Here is a 19,311-nt window from a genome sequence, read left to right as displayed (position 1 = left end):
TCTATCTGGCTTTAAGATTAAACTTGATAAATTTATGGAGGAGATGGTATGATGGGATAACATGGTTTTGGTAATTAAATATTTATGGTAAATAGGCCCAATGGGCTGTGATGGGATATTAGATGGGGTGGGATCTGAGTTACTGCAGAAAATTCTTTCCTGGGTATCTGGCTGATGAATCTTGGCCATATGCTCAAGGTTTAGCTGATCGCCATATTTGGGATTGGGAAGGAATTTTCCTCCAGGGCAGATTGGAGGAGGCCCTGGAGGTTTTTTGCCTTCCTCTGTAGCATGGGGCACGGGTCACTTGCTGGAGGATTCTCTGCTCCTTGAAGTCTTTAAACTACAATTTGAGGACTTCAATAGCACAGATATAGGTGTGAGGTTTTTTGCAGGAGTGAGTGGGTGAAATTCTGTGGCCTGCGTTATGCAGGAGGTCAGACTAGATGATCGTAATGGTCCCTTCTGACCTAAATAACTATGAATCCTTGATCTGTTCCCGGCAAAGGTATCACACAGACAGACAAAAGCCTTTCCCCCCGCTCCAGATTTGAAAGTATCTTGTCCCCTCATTGGTCATTTTGGGTCAGGTGCCAGCCAGGTTACCGGAGCTTCTTAACCCTTTACAGGTGAAAGGGTTTTGCCTCTGGCCAGGACGGATTTTATAGCACTGTATACAGAAAAGTGGTTACTCTGCCCTTTATATTTATGACAGCTGCCCTTCTTCCCTCTAGATAGGAATAAGAGTTGTTATTCCATATTAACTATTAATAATGAGACTTTACACAGTATTTTAGTTTTTCCCCTGATACTGGTGATGGAAAACCAAAGCAGTGACATGCTTCAAAGTGCTCTTGACGACCTTCTTCAGGAAGACTTCAAACGATTTAAAGACAAACTATCACACTCTGACTTTGAGGGGAAAGGTACCATCCCCCGAGGTCGGCTGGAGAATGCCGACAGGACCGATATGAAGAACCTCCTGATGGCATTCTATGGTGCAGCGGCTGCAGTGGATATAACTATAGACGTTTTCACTCAGATCAGCTTCAGAGAGGCTGCTGCAAAACTCAGAGAAGAAAGAGAGAAAGGTAAGAAACCTAAAGTTACTCAAAAACCTGGGAGTCTCCCCCAGGGCAGTAGCAGAAGGAGAAACAGGCTGATGGCAGGAATGACAAATTCTGAACCCCAGCTGGAAATGCGGGGGACTCAGAGCAGAGATGCCTAGAGTAGATTCTCTGACCTGCTCCACTTCCTTTTTACCAGTCAGCCGGCACAAGGGGAGCAGAGGCAGCTTGTAACTCTCCATCTGAGGAAATCCCCGGGTGTGTGTGTGGGGGATCCCCAGTGGGTGTAGAGCCAACAAAGGGATGCAGAGAGAGTGCCACGGACAGAGAGGTGGGGAGGAGGAGTAACTAGAGTGCATCCCCAGCTGGGGGACTGTTCTTTGGGGACCATTGGGAGCTGGCAAGTTAGAACAGCTCCCAGGCTGCTGTAATCTGTGCTGCACCTGGGACATAGAATCAAGGATGTGTAGTTGGAAACTGATCACAGCAGAGAGTCTGGCCCAATAGAGTCTCACCAAACAGCTGACTGGCCCCATGAGACCCTTCTGGAATTCCAAGCAGAAATTTTATATTGGAGGCTATTTTTCACTGAAAACAAACAAAACAAATCCGGTGCAATACAAACAGCCAAGGACCAGCAAATCTGGAGAGCTGCAGTTCCGAAGTCCCTCGGCTGCTTTTCAGTGTCCCACATGAGCGTAAGAGCCAGTGCCAACGGGGCTCCACTCTTTAGTTAGACTCCATGTGCTCTGTTATGAGTTAAACTCAATCCTGTTATAGTCATTCCTGTTCCTCTCACCCACAGTGACAGTGGAGCTCAGCTGGGTTGGTTCTGCCCGGGGTCCCTGGGATGGAACGCTCCAGGGCTGGCAGTGGGGCTCTCCCTAGAGGCCTTTGGCATTCACTGCCCTGGACAGTCCCCCAGGGTATGAGTTTAATATCCCCCAGAGCACAATGCAGGAAGCATTTATTTATTGTTGACTGAGAGCTCTGTTAAGAAGGCACATCCTTGTGAAGTGACTGGGCAATCTCTCAGTTTGTATTTGTCTTTTAATCTCACAATCGGATGATGATGGAAAACATGACATCCCCCGTGGTGAGCTAGAGAAAGCCAATGTGTTAGATGTGCCTTAAGCCTGTTAGAATGCTGTGGGGAACATGGGATGGATGTAACCCCAGAAATCCTCAATCAGATCGACCTGAGACAATCAGCTTCTAAGGTCATGGAGGAAACAAAGACGGGTAAAGAATCTAAAGTTGCCAAGACTCCTGGGAAGCTCTTCTTCAATATTCCCCCTTCCACCAACCTCCCTACAAAGATATAGCAGAAGCAGGAACAGCTGCAGTTGGTTAATAATACTGAGTAGATTCCAAGGCCCAAGGGAAAGCCAGTGGGAGCTGGCGTGATTCAAAGCAGGGACGCAGGATTTTCCTAGTGCGCATGTGAAATTAGATGTTCTGGAAACACACAAGTTGCTATACGGATACTGTACAAGCAAGTGACATCAGAAGAAAGAGCTGTGATCAATGGCATGGTGTTCCTGGTCAGTTTTTAGACTGGATCTTAGTGGAGAAACTGAGAATGAGAAATGAGGGTGAGAGCAAGTGATTTGGGGGAACTGGCAGTACAGGACCAGACTCCCTTGAGTTCTACTCCTTTGCCTGGTGCGATGGCCCAAGAAGTGTAGCAGAAAGCGGAAGGGGAATCCCCAGCTAGCACAGAGGCTGCTCCTGTGCCACCATCTCGGGCAGTCCCTAGCACAGCAGGTGTGGAACGAACACTATGGTGCTCCAGCTGCAGCTCTACTGGCCCCTCGGGATCACAGCCGGCTGGTGTAATTTAGAACAACCCTCAAGATCAGACCATTTGAGAACTAGCCCCAGCCTCAGGATCAGGGAGGTGCAATCAGGGTGGAGGATGGGAGAACAACCAGACACTGCTGTGGCCGCACATATCATAGAATCTCAGGGTTGGAAGGGACCTCAGGAGGTCATCTAGTCCAACCCCCTGCTCAAAAGCAGGACCCATACCCAATTAAATCATCCCGGCCAGGGCTTTGTCAAGCCTGACCTTAAAAACTTCTAAGGAAGGAGATTCCACCACCTCTCTAGGCAACGCATTCCAGTGTTTCACCACCCTCCTAGTGAAAAAGTTTTTCCTAATATCCAACCTAAACCTCCCCACTTGCAACTTGAGACCATTACTCCTTGTCCTGTCCTCTTCCACCACTGAGAATAGTCTAGAACCATCCTCCCTGGAACTACCTCTCAGGTAGTTGAAAGCAGCTATCAAATCCCCCCTCATTCTTCTCTTCTGCAGACTAAACAATCCCAGTTCCCTCAGCCTCTCCTCATAACTCATGTGTTCCAGACCCCTAATCATTTTTGTTGCCCTTCGCTGGACTCTCTCCAATTTATCCACATCCTTCTTGTAGTGTGGGGCCCAAAACTGGACACAGTACTCCAGATGAGGCCTCACCAATGTCGAATAGAGGGGGACGATCACGTCCCTTGATCTGCTCGCTATGCCCCTACTTATACATCCCAAAATGCCATTGGCCTTCTTGGCAACAAGGGCACACTGCTGGCTCATATCCAGCTTCTCGTCCACTGTCACCCCTAGGTCCTTTTCCGCAGAACTGCTGCCTAGCCATTCGGTCCCTAGTCTGTAGCTGTGCATTGGGTTCTTCCGTCCTAAGTGCAGGACCCTGCACTTATCCTTATTGAACCTCATCAGATTTCGTTTGGCCCAATCCTCCAATTTGTCTAGGTCCCTCTGTATCCTATCCCTGCCCTCCAGCGTATCTACCACTCCTCCCAGTTTAGTATCATCCGCAAATTTGCTGAGAGTGCAATCCACACCATCCTCCAGATCATTTATGAAGATATTGAACAAAACCGGCCCCAGGACCGACCCCTGGGGCACTCCACTTGACACCAGCTGCCAACTAGACATGGAGCCATTGGTCACTACCCGTTGAGCCCGACAATCTAGCCAACTTTCTACCCACCTTATAGTGCATTCATCCAGCCCATACTTCCTTAACTTGCTGACAAGAATACTGTGGGAGACTGTGTCAAAAGCTTTGCTAAAGTCAAGATACAATACATCCACTGCTTTCCCTTCATCCACAGAACCAGTAATCTCATCATAGAAGGCAATTAGATTAGTCAGGCATGACCTTCCCTTGGTGAATCCATGCTGACTGTTCCTGATCACTTTCCTCTCATGTAAGTGCTTCAGGATTGATTCTTTGAGGACCTGCTCCATGATTTTTCCGGGGACTGAAGTGAGGCTTACTGGCCTGTAGTTCCCAGGATCCTCCTTCTTCCCTTTTTTAAAGATTGGCACTACATTAGCCTTTTTCCAGTCATCCGGGACTTCCCCTGTTCGCCACGAGTTTTCAAAGATAATGGCCAATGGCTCTGCAATCACAGCCGCCAGTTCCTTTAGCACTCTCGGATGCAACTCATCCGGCCCCATGGACTTGTGCATGTCCAGTTTTTCTAAATAGTCCCTAACCACCTCTTTCTCCACAGAGGGCTGGCCATCTACTCCCCATGTTGTGATGCCCAGCACAGCAGTCTGGGAGCTGACCTTGTTCGTGAAGACAGAGGCAAAAAAAGCATTGAGTACATTAGTTTTTTCCACATCCTCCGTCACTAGGTTGCCTCCCTCATTCATTAAGGGGCCCACACTTTCCTTGGCTTTCTTCTTGTTGCCAACATACCTGAAGAAACCCTTCTTGTTACTCTTAACATCTCTCGCTAGCTGCAGCTCCAGGTGCGATTTGGCCCTCCTAATTTCATTCCTACATGCCCGAGCAATATTTTTATACTCTTCCCTGGTCATATGTCCAACCTTCCACTTCTTGTAAGCTTCTTTTTTATGCTTAAGATCTGCTAGGATTTCACCGTTAAGCCAAGCTGGTCACCTGCCATACTTAATATTCTTTCGACACATCGGGATGGTTTGTCCCTGTAACCTCAACAGGGATTCCTTGAAATACAGCCAGCTCTCCTGGACTCCTTTCCCCTTCATGTTAGTCCCCCAGGGGATCCTACCCATCCGTTCCCTGAGGGAGTCGAAGTCTGCTTTCCTGAAGTCCAGGGTCCGTATCCTGCTGCTTACCTTTCTTCCCTGTGTCAGGATCCTGAACTCAACCAACTCATGGTCACTGCCTCCCAGATTCCCATCCACTTTTGCTTCCCCTACTAATTCTTCCCGGTTTGTGAGCAGCAGGTCAAGAAAAGCTCCCCCCCTAGTTGGCTCCTCTAGCACTTGCACCAGGAAATTGTCCCTTACGCTTTCCAAAAACTTCCTGGATTGTCTATGCACCGCTGTACTGCTCCAGCAGATATCAGGAAAATTAAAGTCACCCATGAGAATCAGGGCATGCGATCTAGTAGCTTCCGCAAGCTGCCGGAAGAAAGCCTCATCCACCTCATCCCCCTGGTCCGGTGGTCTATAGCAGACTCCCACCACTACATCACTCCTGTTGCTCACACTTCTAAACTTAATCCAGAGACACTCAGGTTTTTCTGCAGTATTGTACTGGAGCTCTGAGCAGTCATACTGCTCCCTTACATACAGTGTTACTCCCCCACCTTTTCTGCCCTGCCTATCCTTCCTGAACAGTTTATAACCATCCATGACAGTACTCCAGTCATGTGAGTTATCCCACCAAGTCTCTGTTATTCCAATTACGTCTTAATTCCTTGACATCACCAGGACCTCCAGTTCTCCCTGCTTGTTTCCAAGGCTTTGTGCATTTGTATATAAGCACTTGAGATAACCTGCTGATCGCCCCTCATTCTCAGTATGAGGCAGGAGCCCTCCCCTCACAGACATTCCTGCCTGTGCTTCCTCCCGGTATCCCCCTTTCCCACTTACCTCAGGGCTTTGGTCTCCTTCCCCCGGTGAACCTAGTTTAAAGCCCTCCTCACTAGGTTAGCCAGCCTGCTCGCAAAGATGCTCTTCCCTCTCTTCGTAAGGTGGAGCCCGTCTCTGCCCAGCACTCCTCCTTCATGGAACACCATCCCATGGTCAAAGAATCCAAAGCCTTCTCTCCGACACCACCTGCGTAGCCATTCGTTGACTTCCACTATTCGACGGTCCCTACCCAGGCCTTTTCCTTCCACGGGGAGGATGGACGAGAACAGCACCTGCGCCTCAAACTCCTTTATCCTTCTTCCCAGAGCCACGTAGTCCACAGTGATCCGCTAAAGGTCATTCTTGGCAGTATCATTGGTGCCCACGTGGAGAAGCAGGAAGGGGTAGCGATCCGAGGGCTTGATGAGTCTCGGCAGTCTCTCCGTCACATCGCGAATCTTAGCCCCCGGCAAGCAGCAGACTTCTCGGTTTTCCCGGTCAGGGCGGCAGATAGATGACTCAGTCCCCCGGAGTAGAGAGTCCCTGACCACCACCACCCGCCTCCTTCTCTTGGGAGTGGTGGTCGTGGAACCCCCCCATCTCAGGACAGTGCATCTCATATATAGCGCACAGCAGAGCATCTGCTCCTAGAGGGAGATCTCATGCCTTTCTGTTCCTGTTAGTTGTAGTTTCTAAACCTTTTTCCTGTGAGGACAGCCTTTAAACCTCAAACCATCATGAGGGGTGAAAGGATGAAGCAGCTGTCCGCATTTCTTTAGCAGGAGGCTGAAGGGACCTTAATACACCCAGTGCGCTTTAACAACAGAATTACTTGGATCTGTTTGAGATGTACGTACGGGCTTAACCCAGCCCAGAGGTCAGCTCCGTGACTGCTGCTGCAGTTGTGGTGGGCATGGAATTCCTACAGAGGGGGAGATGAGAGAGGGAAGAAAGCTGAGGAGTAGGAGTAAGGCCAGAGCAAGGCCAGAGTGGGAGGTGAAAGGGAATGTGTTCCCCCCCACCTGGACACGTCACTAAGTGGCCTGGGGCTGTATGGGCTGTTTATCAGAGCTTCATCCATGTGGGAGGAACCCTGGGACACTGTGTCTCCATTGGAGCTGCGCTGCCAGGGAATGGGGGGAACAGGACAGGGTCGGAGGGCACAGGGCACGTCTGCACATCTGAGAGAGATTTTTGCAACATCATCATCATTGAGCCTCCTTGGGAGAGCGTGACTCCTCTTGAATGGAGATACAGGAATTCCTTGTGGTGACAGCAGCAGAAGGGAACCCTGATTTTTCTGGAAGAGGGTAACGGCTAAGGGACAAATATTAACTATTGTTTACATTTGTGAAACTTTGATCTTTTACATCATTTTAACAAGAAAAATATTGAAAAAAACATAATAGATAAATTAGGTGACACCGGCATTTCACTATCCAATGTTTTGTGAATTCTTGGATCAAAGAAATGCTTTGGGAAGACTGGTGCAAATGCTTTTAGGCTCAGGAAAATTTTGTAAGCCTTGCTCCTGACCAGCAATGATCAGAGACATTCACTCCCTTATTCCCAGCAACCACAAACTTCTTGAGCTACCTGGCATGCATAGGAAGTGTGACTAACAGGGTGCAGCAAATTGCCAACAGAAAATTGTGTTTTTGTCAAAACAATTCTTTTGTGTGAAAACTGTCAGCTTTCCATGGGAAAAACAAACTTTTCTTATGAAAACAGAAAAAAATCTGATTCTGAAATGCTGCTGAAGTGCTGTATGGGAGTCATAGGTCAGGTGACTCATGATGCCTTTTTCCAGTGTGGGCCAGGCTCCCTCTCTGGACTACATCTCCCACAATGCTCCATGGTGACTCAGTAAGAGTGAAAACCGTGGTGCATCATGGAAAATGTAGTCAGGCTAGGGATCTTGGCCTCTAGAAGAGAATGGGCGCATGAGGCAAACAAACTACAATTCCCATAACACATTGCAGCAGCATTTTTTTAAATCAAAATTCTGGTTTTCAGCCAAAACTTTTTGGCTTTCAAGGTTTTTTGTTTGTTTTTTGTTTTCTATCAAAACCTCAAAATTTTCCACGCAGGAGGATGGGGAGAAATTCTAAGCAGCTCTAATATTCTCCCTTGTGTGCTGTTCCCGCTCAGCAGTCTGATGTGGAGGGGAACAGAATCAGGGCTCTACCTCCTCTCTGCTTCTCACTGCCCCTTTGGGGTGCAGGGTTTCTCCAAGGATACAGTTCCCATGCTCCCTTGTTCTTGTGTGGGAATTACAAGGGTGTGCAATTAGGAGCCTGCCTTCTCTCTCCAGATCTGCATAAATGCCAGGTCCAATCTAGCCCTGTTCTAGAAATAGCATCAGTGACACTGTAGCTATAGGTGAGGTGGCAATGCCATGGTAAAACCCTGGGCAGGATTTTCTAACTTGTGCATGTAAAACAACAGCTCAGATTGGCTGTGACTGTGGGGGGGGTTTCCACCTCCCTGTGCAGTGTGTGGGTATGGGTTGCTTGCCAGGATTATCTGGGTGCATCTCACTTAATCAATTCGCTGCTGTTGCGGAGGACTCAGACACTGGTGCACCTCGGTCCCTCCTATCCTCTGCCCATGGCACATAATAGTCTAGTCTCCTGTGGGCTGTAATATTCTGTTCTCATTTTGGTTGTTGGGTTTAATATGCAGGTGCTGTGGGAGCTGCAAGTGGCCATACCTGCGGATGCTCAGGTAAACAAAGCGTCTTGCGGCCCGCCAGGGGCTAACCCTGAACAAGCCGCGGCCCAAGGTTCAGAACCCCTGTTTTAAAGGATGTTTTAACACTCTTAAAATAGCATTCTGAAATGCTGCTGGAGTGCTGTATGTGAGCCATAGTTCATGTGCCTCATGATCCCTTTCTTCTCTGTTGGACAGGTTCCCTTTCTGGAGTACATCTCCCACAATGCACCATGTAGCTCAGCAAGAGAGAAAACCATGGTGCATCATGGAAGATGAAGTCAAGCTAGGGGTCTTGGACCATTGCAGAGACAGGGCCTTCATAAGCAAGTCATCTGTCCAATGAAACACTGGCACTCCACTTCCCGTACCGCACTACTCAGGATTAGCGATGGGTCCCATCTAAATACCGGTGTCCAATCCTATCCTCCAGTGTTTGGAGTCGCAGTAGCGAGGAATGGGGGTGGAGAGTGAAGCAGAAAAGGGTATCTAGAAGTGAGAAAAGCAGAAAGGGATTAAAAGAGCTAGCAACAGGAGAGGCGAGAAAACATAACCAGAGAGTAAGAAGAGAAGTAGTTAGAAATAACAAAAGAAGACAAAGGGTACTGGGGGGAAAGGGAGGAGAACAGAAAAAATAAGACGAAAACTAAAAGAAAAGATCAGAAGGAACAAAAAAAAAAAAAAGGAATGAGCTAAATTATCCATATTCAGAAAAGCACTTGAGCAAATTCTTAACTTTAAGCACATGCTCAAATCTCATTTATTGTAAGGGGACTTCAGTCTGTGCTTAAGGGCATTGCTGAATCAGAACCAAGGTGAGAGATGATCACGTACGAAATAATTAAATAATAAAAGAAAAAAGACTAATTTTAATACGTAAAATTGTAGCAAAATGTAGAGTCACATGATGGTGGGAATGTTGGGCGAAATTGGGGGAGAGACCAGAAAGAATAGAATGCCACCAGTATTTTGTCATGTCCAACTTTTGGATATAACCGATGAATGGCAGTTCAAATGACCTTTGTTTGATCAACTGTACTCAGTATGTCTAATGTTTCATGCCATTGTCATTGAATTAGATTACCAGAAAAAATATAGAGATCATATACAAGAAGAATACCAAGTAATAGAAGACAGGAATGCTCGCCTGGGTGAACATGTGAGTCTAGACAAAAGATACACAGAACTGCTTATTGTAAAAGAACATTGGCAGCGGGAGGAGAAAGAACATGAAATAATCACCAGAGGAAGGAGACACGCAGAGTTGATGGCTCAGCGAACCAGTCACACTAAGATTAGTGTTTTATTTGATCCCGATAGAAATCGACAAAGCCCAAGAACTGTTGTGTTGCAGGGAGCTGCTGGAATTGGGAAAACAATGACAGCAAGAAAGATCATGTTGGACTGGGCAGCTGGAAAACTCTATCAGAAAAAGTTTGATTACGTTTTCTATATAAATTGCAGAAAAATAAATCTTTTTACTGAACAGAAAAGTGTTGCTGATTTGCTTTTAGACAATTGTCCTAACAGAAAAGGACCAATTAAAGAAATGTTTGAGAAGCCAGAAAAACTCCTGTTCATAATAGATGGTTTTGATGAGTTGAGTTCCTTGCTAGATATTGATGAAGTCGGTCTGTGCACTGACCCATTTGAGAATAAGCCAGTGAAAACCGTACTGTGCAGTTTACTGAGAAAGAAAGTTCTTCAAAAATCCTTCTTACTGATCACTACAAGACCAACTGCTCTGGAGAAACTACAGCAGAATTTGAAATTTCCATGTTATGCAGAGATAATGGGATTTTCTGGAGAAGAGAGGAAAGAATATTTTCATAAATTCTTTTGTGATGAAAAGAAAGCAACACAAGCCTTTAATTTTGTCAAAGAAAATGAAATGCTCTTCACCATGTGCTTTGTCCCCATTGTGTGTTGGATCATCTGCACGGTTATGAAGCAACAGATGGAAAAAGGGGAAGATCTTTCACAAACTTCAAAAACAACCACATCGGTATATTTGCTCTTTCTGTCCACTCTGCTAACTGATCATTTTGCTAACTCAATGCAACAGTCTAAAACTACCCTGTGGAATCTTTGCTCATTGGCTGCAGATGGAATTTTAGAACAGAAAATACTGTTTGAAGAAGGTGACCTGAAGAAACACAATTTATCCTTGTGTAAGATTCAGTCTCTCTTTCTGAATAAAAATATTTTTCAAAAAGATACAGAATGTGAAAATGTCTACAGCTTCATTCACTTGAGTTTCCAAGAGTTTTTTGCAGCTCTGTTTTATATGCTGGAGGAAAATGAAGAGAAAATGAAAAAATCTTTCTCTTCTAAGAAAGATGTGAACAACTTGCTAAAAATTTATGGACCATCTAAAAATAATTATTTGATGGTAACAGTACGTTTCTTGTTTGGTCTCTTAAATAAAGAGACTAAATGACATGGAGAAAAAATTACATTGTAAAACATCATCTGAAATAAAGCTGGATTTATTGAAGTGGTTTGAAGTAGAAGCTAAAAAAATCTCCTCTGCCCTATAAGACCTATGAGGAACTGCGTGACCAGCTTGAGTTTTCACTGTTTGTATGAAAGTCAGGAAGAAGAGTTTGTGAAAAGTGCGATGGATAATTTCCAAGAAATTAGATTGGAACACATCAGGCTTACAACAATGGATGAAATTGCTCTTTCATTCTGTGTAAAGAACTGTTGTAGTAAGCAGTCACTTTACCTATGTAATTGTACTCTTGGGATTGGAGAACGAGAAGAAGGATGGATAGCAAAGCTACGGAAACGGTTATTTCCTCTGTAAGTATCACAGTTTATTTAATATTAATCAGTAAATCCTTAGAGTGACATCTCATCATATCACCATTATAATGCCCCTTTTTTCCAGTGGATTATAAGATATTTGCAGATTTGTCTTGGTCTTTCCCTGTAAAATGAGGTTACACTGTCCCTCTGGGTCTGGTTGGGTCGAGGTAGCTGGGTCAGAAAACCTTATGGTTGCAGGATAGGCAGGAATAAGGAAGTGAGGGTTAAGCAGAAGGACCTGGAAACAGCTGGGACCAGTTAGCTTCCTGGGAATCTAGATTGGATCAGATAGAAGGAGAGGAAGTTAAGATGCTATGGGCCTGAGTGATTAGCTAGGTACCTGTCTGCATTGAAGAAGCTGGATACCAGAACTGGAGTAAACATTTTAGCTTTGCCAGTTTCACCAGTGCTGTATAGAGGAGAAACGTAACCTCCTTGTTCCTACTATATATATACTCCTGTTTATACATCCAACGATCCCATTAGCCCTTTCAGCCACAGCATTGCACTGGGAGATCATGGTCGTTTGGTTCTCCATCATAACTCCAAGTCCTTTTTAGAGTCACTGCTTTCCAAACTACCGTTCCATATTATAAGCATGCCCATATTCATTGCTCCTTCCGTCTGACCTGTCGAAAGGCATGTTGTTTGTGTGGATCAGTTTACCTAGAGATCCAGCAAGCTCTGTATAAGTGACCTGCCCTGTCCTACAGCCTCGTCACGATAGCAAATGAGTTAGACCTGTCCAGGTCCTTGAGCACCTGAATAGCAAAAGGAAAAGGTATAAGGACTAGAAGCTGGGTCTGCAGAGCCTGGGACAGCTGATATTCCCAAAGTGCCATCAGGCAGCCCTGTAGTCGTTAAGCCAGGGAGCTCTATGGAGAATAGGTGCTGCAGGATGTACTTACTGCCCAAGAGATCCAGAGTGAGGTACCCTGTGGCCCTCTGATTGTCCAAGTGCCCTATTTAACCCCAGGGGTTGCCCCAGGAAGTTGTCTGGGCTGCCATACAGACTTTGACCTGCTGCAGTGCCAGACTTTGCTTGGCCTCCTGATCTCCAGCCTCTGACTCTAGCCTGATTCTGACCCTGACCCTTGCCTACAGAACCTGGCTCTTGTGATTCCTCCAACTCCAGCCTAGCAACTACTGTCCCTAGAGAGCAGAGCTCAGCCCACCTATGACCGCTAGGCCAGACCTCCTACGCCCCAGTCCTTCACAGCAGGATTAGCCACAAACAATTCAGAAGACTCTCAAATGGCAGCTGATTGTAGCTCAGCTCCTGCTGCTCCTGGACTCTGTGTTGGCACCCAGCCAGCTGCCTGAAGCCGTTAAGCAATCACCTCTTGTTCCCTCTCCACTAGGCTTAGCATCTTCCCGAAGGCTACAATCCAAGCCTTGCTGTTTCCTGCACTGCCCAGTCCCTAGCCATGTCACAGGTGATCCCCAGCCATTAGTCAACATCTTACACTACAGCTCCACCTGGCTGCTGATGGCAGTCGTGCTACTGCATTCTCTCACCCGGTGAGAGGTTGATCTGTTTTGGTTCTGCTGGGCAGTATCCTTAATTCCTTCTCTGTAATGTGTGCAGCACCCAACTGCGAGGTGTCTCCTGCCCACCCCCTTCCCTCAGCTCAGTTATGGGACAATGTGAAAGGGGCAGTATTTGGGATAGTCTCCTCCTGCATAGATCCTGCTCCTGAGTCAGGGGCAGGTGCTGGCAGCAATGAGCAATTCACAGGCTGCTGTCACTACTGCAAAGCTTTAGGGTCCAGTGAGATCTGAGGATCCAAAGATCCACCATGTAGTGCACTAACTTACTCCAGCTGCTAATGGACCCAAGAGGCCAAACCTGCAGACAGGGATCAGTGTACCATATGGGAATCTGTGTCCCACAGATTTGTCATTTTGCCAAAAAAATGAGTTTTATTATGAGGAAATAGAATGTAGCTGCCTGCCTGAAAGGCTCTTGTGAGTTTCATTTTCTGTTAGTGAAATTGACAAAAGCTTTCCCAGAGGGCCGCCTTGGAAGCATGCAGGGTTGTTCTGCCATCCCCTAGCTCTGGGGCAGAGAAAGGCGGAGAACCCGCAATGCATCCTCACCTCTTACCTAGCTCTAGGGGATGGACAGGCGCAGTGTCTGTTGTTTTTTGATGTTTTAATCCTGATCTGGGGCAAAACATCATCTGAAAAAGTGAAATTTTTCATGGAAAGGTCTACCCTTTTTTCATCCCGTGCTACTGGTAACAGCTGTGTGTGTGGAAGGGGATTGTAAAATCTTTGTGCCACTAGAGATCAGTCCGCTTGACTCCAAATAAAGGATCAGGTCCATTAGCCTGAAAGCATCAGTATCATCTTCATGATTCTTCCCACGCCGTCAGGGCAAAAGGCAGATATTGAACAATGCCAGTCCTCCCGGTGCTGGGCTTGTTTTCCATGTCTTTTATATTCAGCTGTAATAATTCCACTTCAGCCTTTATTGAGCTACAGAATGTGCCTCTAGGTCAGTCTCTGTCACTTGCCCTGGAGTCAACAAAGAGAGGCTTGTTTGGGAAGCCTCTTATGAACATTCTTAAAAGATGCCCCAAGTCTGACCACCTCTTCTTCCATAGTACTTGTATTGTTGTACAGGAGGTAGCTGTGCCATTGTGAGGACCTGTTCACGGCTTACTCTGTCCATCCCTTTTACGCTGAATAGTCTGTGCAGCCACCAGCAATGAACTCTGTTTAATTTGCATTGAATGGACTTCCATATTGATGGATTCCAGTTTTGATAATTTTGTTAATCACGTTGGACTTCCATGTTGTTGGTAGTGATGGAAATACAGCACTCGTTTTACCTATTCATAGAATCATAGAATCTCAGGGTTGGAAGGGACCTCAGGAGGTCATCTAGTCCAACCCCCTGCTCAAAGCAGACCAATCCCCAACTAAATCATCCCAGCCAGGGCTTTGTCAAGCCTGACCTTAAAAACTTCTAAGGAAGGAGATTCTGGGCTTTACACGAAACACAGTCACCACTATCATGAATGAGGCTGCCAAGATAAGTTAATTTATTCAGTTTTTCAAGGCTTCATCTCTCAAATAGATAAAATTATTGATCCATAAATTTATTTTGATAACTTCTGTTTTTAATTGATTAATAATAAGACCTACTTGCTTGGCAGAATTTGCAAGACCACCTGTCTTTCACTGCGTACCTTCAACTCATTTATTTGTAAGAAAAATGTCACCTGCAAAGTCTAGGTCTCCAGGCTCCCCATGTCTCCCCACAATGCCCATCTCCATACTAACAGGCAGTCAAAGTCAATAGCAACTCCCAAAAAAAGAGGCACAACACACAACCTTGTGTGACCCCAACATTAGCATTAAACCAGTCTGCTAACTCTTGGTTTGCCTTTATTGTGCACAGAGCATTCTGACACAAAGTCATAATAATTTGAATGATTTTCTCTGCCACCAGGATTCCCTATTTACACTATCAAATGCCTTTTGGAAACCCGCAATATTCAAGACTACTGGCAACTGCCATTTATTACTTGGTTCTACGGCAGGGGTGGCCAACCTGAGCCTGAGAAGGAGCCGGAATTTACCAATGTACATTGCCAAAGAGCCACAGTAATACGTCAGCAGCCCCCCGTCAGCTCCTCCTCCCCCACTCCCAGCGCCTCCCACCCACCGGCAGCCCCGCCGATCAGCGCCTCTCCCTCCCTCCCTCCCCCCCACTCCCAATCAGCTGTTTCATGGCATGCAGGCGGCTCAGAGGGGGAGGAGCGAGGGCAAGGCAGGCTCAGGGGCGGGGGCAGAAAGGGGTGGAGGGGGCAGGGCCTGTGGCAGAGCCAGGGGTTGAGCCGTGAGCGCCCCCCGGCACACTGGAAAGTTGGCGCCTGTAGCTGCAGCCCCGGAGTCGGTGCCTAGACAAGGAGCCGCGTGTTAACGTCTGAAGAGCCGCACGTGGCTCTGGAGCCCCAGGTTGGCCACCCCTGGTTTACGGTCTACACAATTTCTACCTGGCCAAAAAACAGCTTAGCATTCTCTAAATCTGCTGTCTATGGCTTTTAAAGGCTTGTCTACATGAAGACATCCAGGAAAGTTAATTTGAATGAACTAAAGTCATACATTTGAAGTGGATTAATTAAACTATGTTAAATCCCTGCGTGGATGCTGTTTTACAGAATTAAAGTGGCCTTAATTAGGTTTAGTTTAATTCACTTCCAAAGGCCATTTAAATTCTGAATAACAGTGTCCACACAGGGATTTAATGTGGTTTAACTTAGCCGCTTCAAATTCACACTTTTAGGGCATGGCTGCACGTGCAGATGTAGAGCGCTGTGAGTTAAACCAGCCCTCGGAGAGCGCCGTAGGGAAAGCGCTGCAGTCTGTCCACACTGACAGCTGCAAGTGCACTGGCTTGGCCACGTTTGCGGCTCTTGCAGCGGCATTGGGAGCGGTGCATTATGGGCAGCTATCCCACAGAGCACCTCTTCCCATTCTGGCACTGTGGCTTGTGGGAAGGAGCGGGGGGTGCGGGGCATTCTGGGTCCTGTCCCAATGCCCCGTGATGCATCGCTTCGCATCCCAGCAATCCCTGTGCTTCCGTCCGCATTTGGCGCCATCTTTCAACGTTTTTTGTACTGCTCACTCTGTCTTCCCTTTCGGTCTGCGGGAGTGGATCCCGAAGTGCTGAGGAGTATGCTGATGGGTCTCGCCAGCAAGTCACGTTTGGCAGTCGAGTTATTCCTTAAGCTACAAAGTGACAGTGAGGAGTCTGACGATATCGACTCTCGTAATACATATGACACGAGATTGCTTGTGGCATTCACGGACATGCTCACTACCATGGAACGCCGCTTTTGGGCTTGGGAAACAAGCCCTGAGTGGTGGGATCACATCGTCATGCAAGTCTGGGATGACGAGCAGTGGCTGCAGAACTTTCGGATGAGAAAAGCCACTTTCATGGGATTGTCTGCTGAGCTCGCCCCCAACCTGGGGAGCAAGGACACGAGATTGAGAGCTGCCCTGATGGTGGAGAAGCAGGTGGCTATTGCAATCTGGAAGCTGGCAACTCCAGACAGCTACCGATCAGTCGCTAACCAGTTTGGAGTGGGAAAGTCGACCGTTGGAATCGTGTTCATGCAAGTTTGCAGGGCCACTAATCGCATCCTGCTCAGAAGAACTGTGACTCTGGGTAACGTGCATGACATTGTGGCCGGCTTTGCACAAATGGGTTTCCCTAACTGCGGAGGGGCAAGAGATGGGACTCATATTCCAACTCTGGCACAAGCCCACCTAGCCTCCGAGTACGTTAATCAGAAGGGTTATTTCTCTGTGGTTCTCCAGGTGCTTGTGGATCACCGTGGGTGTTTCATTGACATTAACACAGGCTGGTCTGGAAAGGTGCATGAAGCACGCATCGTTCGGAACACTGGCCTGTTCAGGAAGCTGCAAGCTGGGACTTTTTTCCCAGACCAGAAGATCACCATAGGGAAAGTCGAAATGCCCATTGTGATCCTTGGAGACCCTGCTTACCCTTTAATGCTGTGGCTCATGAAACCCTACACAGGGAGCCTTGACAGCAGCAAGGAGCGGTTCAACAGCAGGCTGAGTCAGTGCAGAATGACTGTGGAGTGTGCTTTTGGCCGTTTAAAGAGCCGCTGGTGCTCTCTGTATGGGAAGCTGGACCTGGCCAATGACAACATCCCCGCGGTTATATCCGCATGCTGTACCCTCCATAACGCGGAGGTTCAACACCTGGAAGCTGAATTTGAACAGCCAGAGAGCAGGGCTATTAGAGGGGCTCAGCATGGGGCTGCAAGGATTAAGGATGCCTTGAGGGAGCAATTTGAGGCTGAAAGCCACCAGTAATGTTTGGTGCCCTGCACGGGAGTGAAATTCAGTGATTCCAATATTAGTAGGAAACTGTGCTTGCTACACTGACTTGCAGTGCCTGTTGCTTTCCTGCGCTAAGGTATCTTTTACTTAATGCAATAATAAAGAATGTTTTCAAAGCCAAAAAAGCCATTTATTTAAAATAAAATTCATTTATTGAAAAGAAACACAACTGCTTGGGGTAGGGTGGGGAATGGTTCAATCACAGATTTGCGTATGTCCTGTTCTCATACTCAGCCTTCCTGTCTGGGGTGCTGTGCAATGAGTGCTGCACTTCTGGTGGGCTAAAACACATGGTGATGGGGGTTGAGTGCAGTGGGTAAGGGTTGTAGTTTGCAGGGCTGGGTGGTGAAGCTACAGGTGTTGGAGGCAGCTGGTGGTGATAAGAACCCGGATGTTGGGGAAAGTGGGTTGTAGGTGACATGGGGGCACAAGGGAAAGTTTTGGGACAAGGGCTGCAGGGCGGGGGGCAGGAGCGGTAGTGCCCTGCCTGCATGGCTACAAGCGCCTGGATCGAGACCGCTTGGCGCTCCATAATGCTTATCAGCCGATCCGTGCTTTGCTGCCGGCGCGCCGTGCTTTGGGTCCAGTGCTCCGCATTCTGCTGGCAGATCCGCCTTTCACTCTCCCTCTACTCCTGCGCTTTTTGATTTGCATTAAGGGACTGCTGCATGACTTCATGCAGCATGTCTTCTTTGCTTTTACGTGGCCTCTTCCTAATTCTTTGGAGTCTTTCGGCCTGTGATAACACGGACGGCTGAGATCTCAAGGTTGCATCTGTAAAGGCAAAATGCAACATTTAACGGAGGCAGTATAGCGCACATCAGACAGAGCAATGATTCACCCGTATTTAAAGACAAGCACAGTGTAACGATAGCAGAATTTGCCCTTCCCAAAGCGAGGGCACATAACCCAAAGGAGTCTCAAAATGGTGAGTAAGCACAGGGTCAAGGGGGAATGATTGTTTCACAGCCGAACTCTGTGGTTCTCTGTGCCTTGGGGAGAGCCAACAGTTGCAGGGGGCCCCTGTACTAAACAGTGTCCCCACATTTTCCACAGGAGCTCATCCTGGAAGATATCTCACTGCTGAGGGTGACCTGGGAAGCAAGGGAGGGTCTTCTACTACAATGCGGCTTCTGCCCTGGCCCATATGCAGCTTGCCTGTGTGCAGCAATGGTCCCCCTGCCCATCACAGCACAGTGCTGTGGACATGTTAGCCTGACTGGGACAAGGAGCACAGTAGCTCTCCTAAGGAACCTGTGCAAGCACATTGCCCATCTTCTGCACGAGACCTTTGAAGAGATCACTGAAGCCGATTACCGCAATGTGAGAGAGCACATCAATGCCCTATTCCGCATCTAGGCATGCATGCAGCCCTAACCCTCCTCTCCCCAAGAGCCCACACTGAATAATTTCCTTCCCAAAATAAAAGCCGCTTACTGGGAACCTCCTCTGGTGTTTGTCCTTCCCCAAGCACCGGCCGCTTCGACTGGCTACCTTCCTCCTGGCTTGAAAACAGTTCCTGGCTGCATGCCTTGTTTTGACACGGTCTCCCACAGTATTCTTGTCAGCAAGTTAAGGAAGTATGCGCTGGATGAATGCACTATAAGGTGGGTAGAAAGCTGGCTAGATTGTCGGGCTCAACGGGTAGTGATCAATGGCTCCATGTCTAGTTGGCAGCCGGTGTCAAGTGGAGTGCCCCAGGGGTCGGTCCTGGGGCCGGTTTTGTTCAATATCTTCATAAATGATCTGGAGGATGGTGTGGATTGCACTCTCAGCAAATTTGCGGACGATACTAAACTGGGAGGAGTGGTAGATACGCTGGAGGGGAGGGATAGGATACAGAAGGACCTAGACAAATTGGAGGATTGGGCCAAAAGAAATCTGATGAGGTTCAATAAGGATAAGTGCAGGGTCCTGCACTTAGGACGGAAGAATCCAATGCACCGCTACAGACTAGGG

At 47.5% G+C, this 19,311-nt stretch overlaps 1 protein-coding gene across 1 annotated transcript in view; it reads left to right on the top strand.

Annotated features, from left to right (window-relative positions):
* Positions 1–817: 817 nt before the first annotated feature.
* Positions 818–19,311, top strand: part of LOC144266475 (NACHT, LRR and PYD domains-containing protein 3-like) — a 42,690-nt gene continuing 24,196 nt past the window's right edge. The window contains 5 exon segments of the mRNA XM_077819915.1: positions 818–1,091; positions 9,732–11,079; positions 11,081–11,173; positions 11,175–11,222; positions 11,224–11,457. Of these exon segments, the coding sequence (XP_077676041.1) occupies positions 818–1,091; positions 9,732–11,079; positions 11,081–11,173; positions 11,175–11,222; positions 11,224–11,457 (1,997 nt within the window).

The sequence above is a fragment of the Eretmochelys imbricata genome, chromosome 6 (assembly GCF_965152235.1).
Source record: "Eretmochelys imbricata isolate rEreImb1 chromosome 6, rEreImb1.hap1, whole genome shotgun sequence".
Lineage (NCBI taxonomy): Eukaryota > Metazoa > Chordata > Testudines > Cheloniidae > Eretmochelys > Eretmochelys imbricata.
This window is presented reverse-complemented; position numbering and strand designations above follow the sequence as displayed.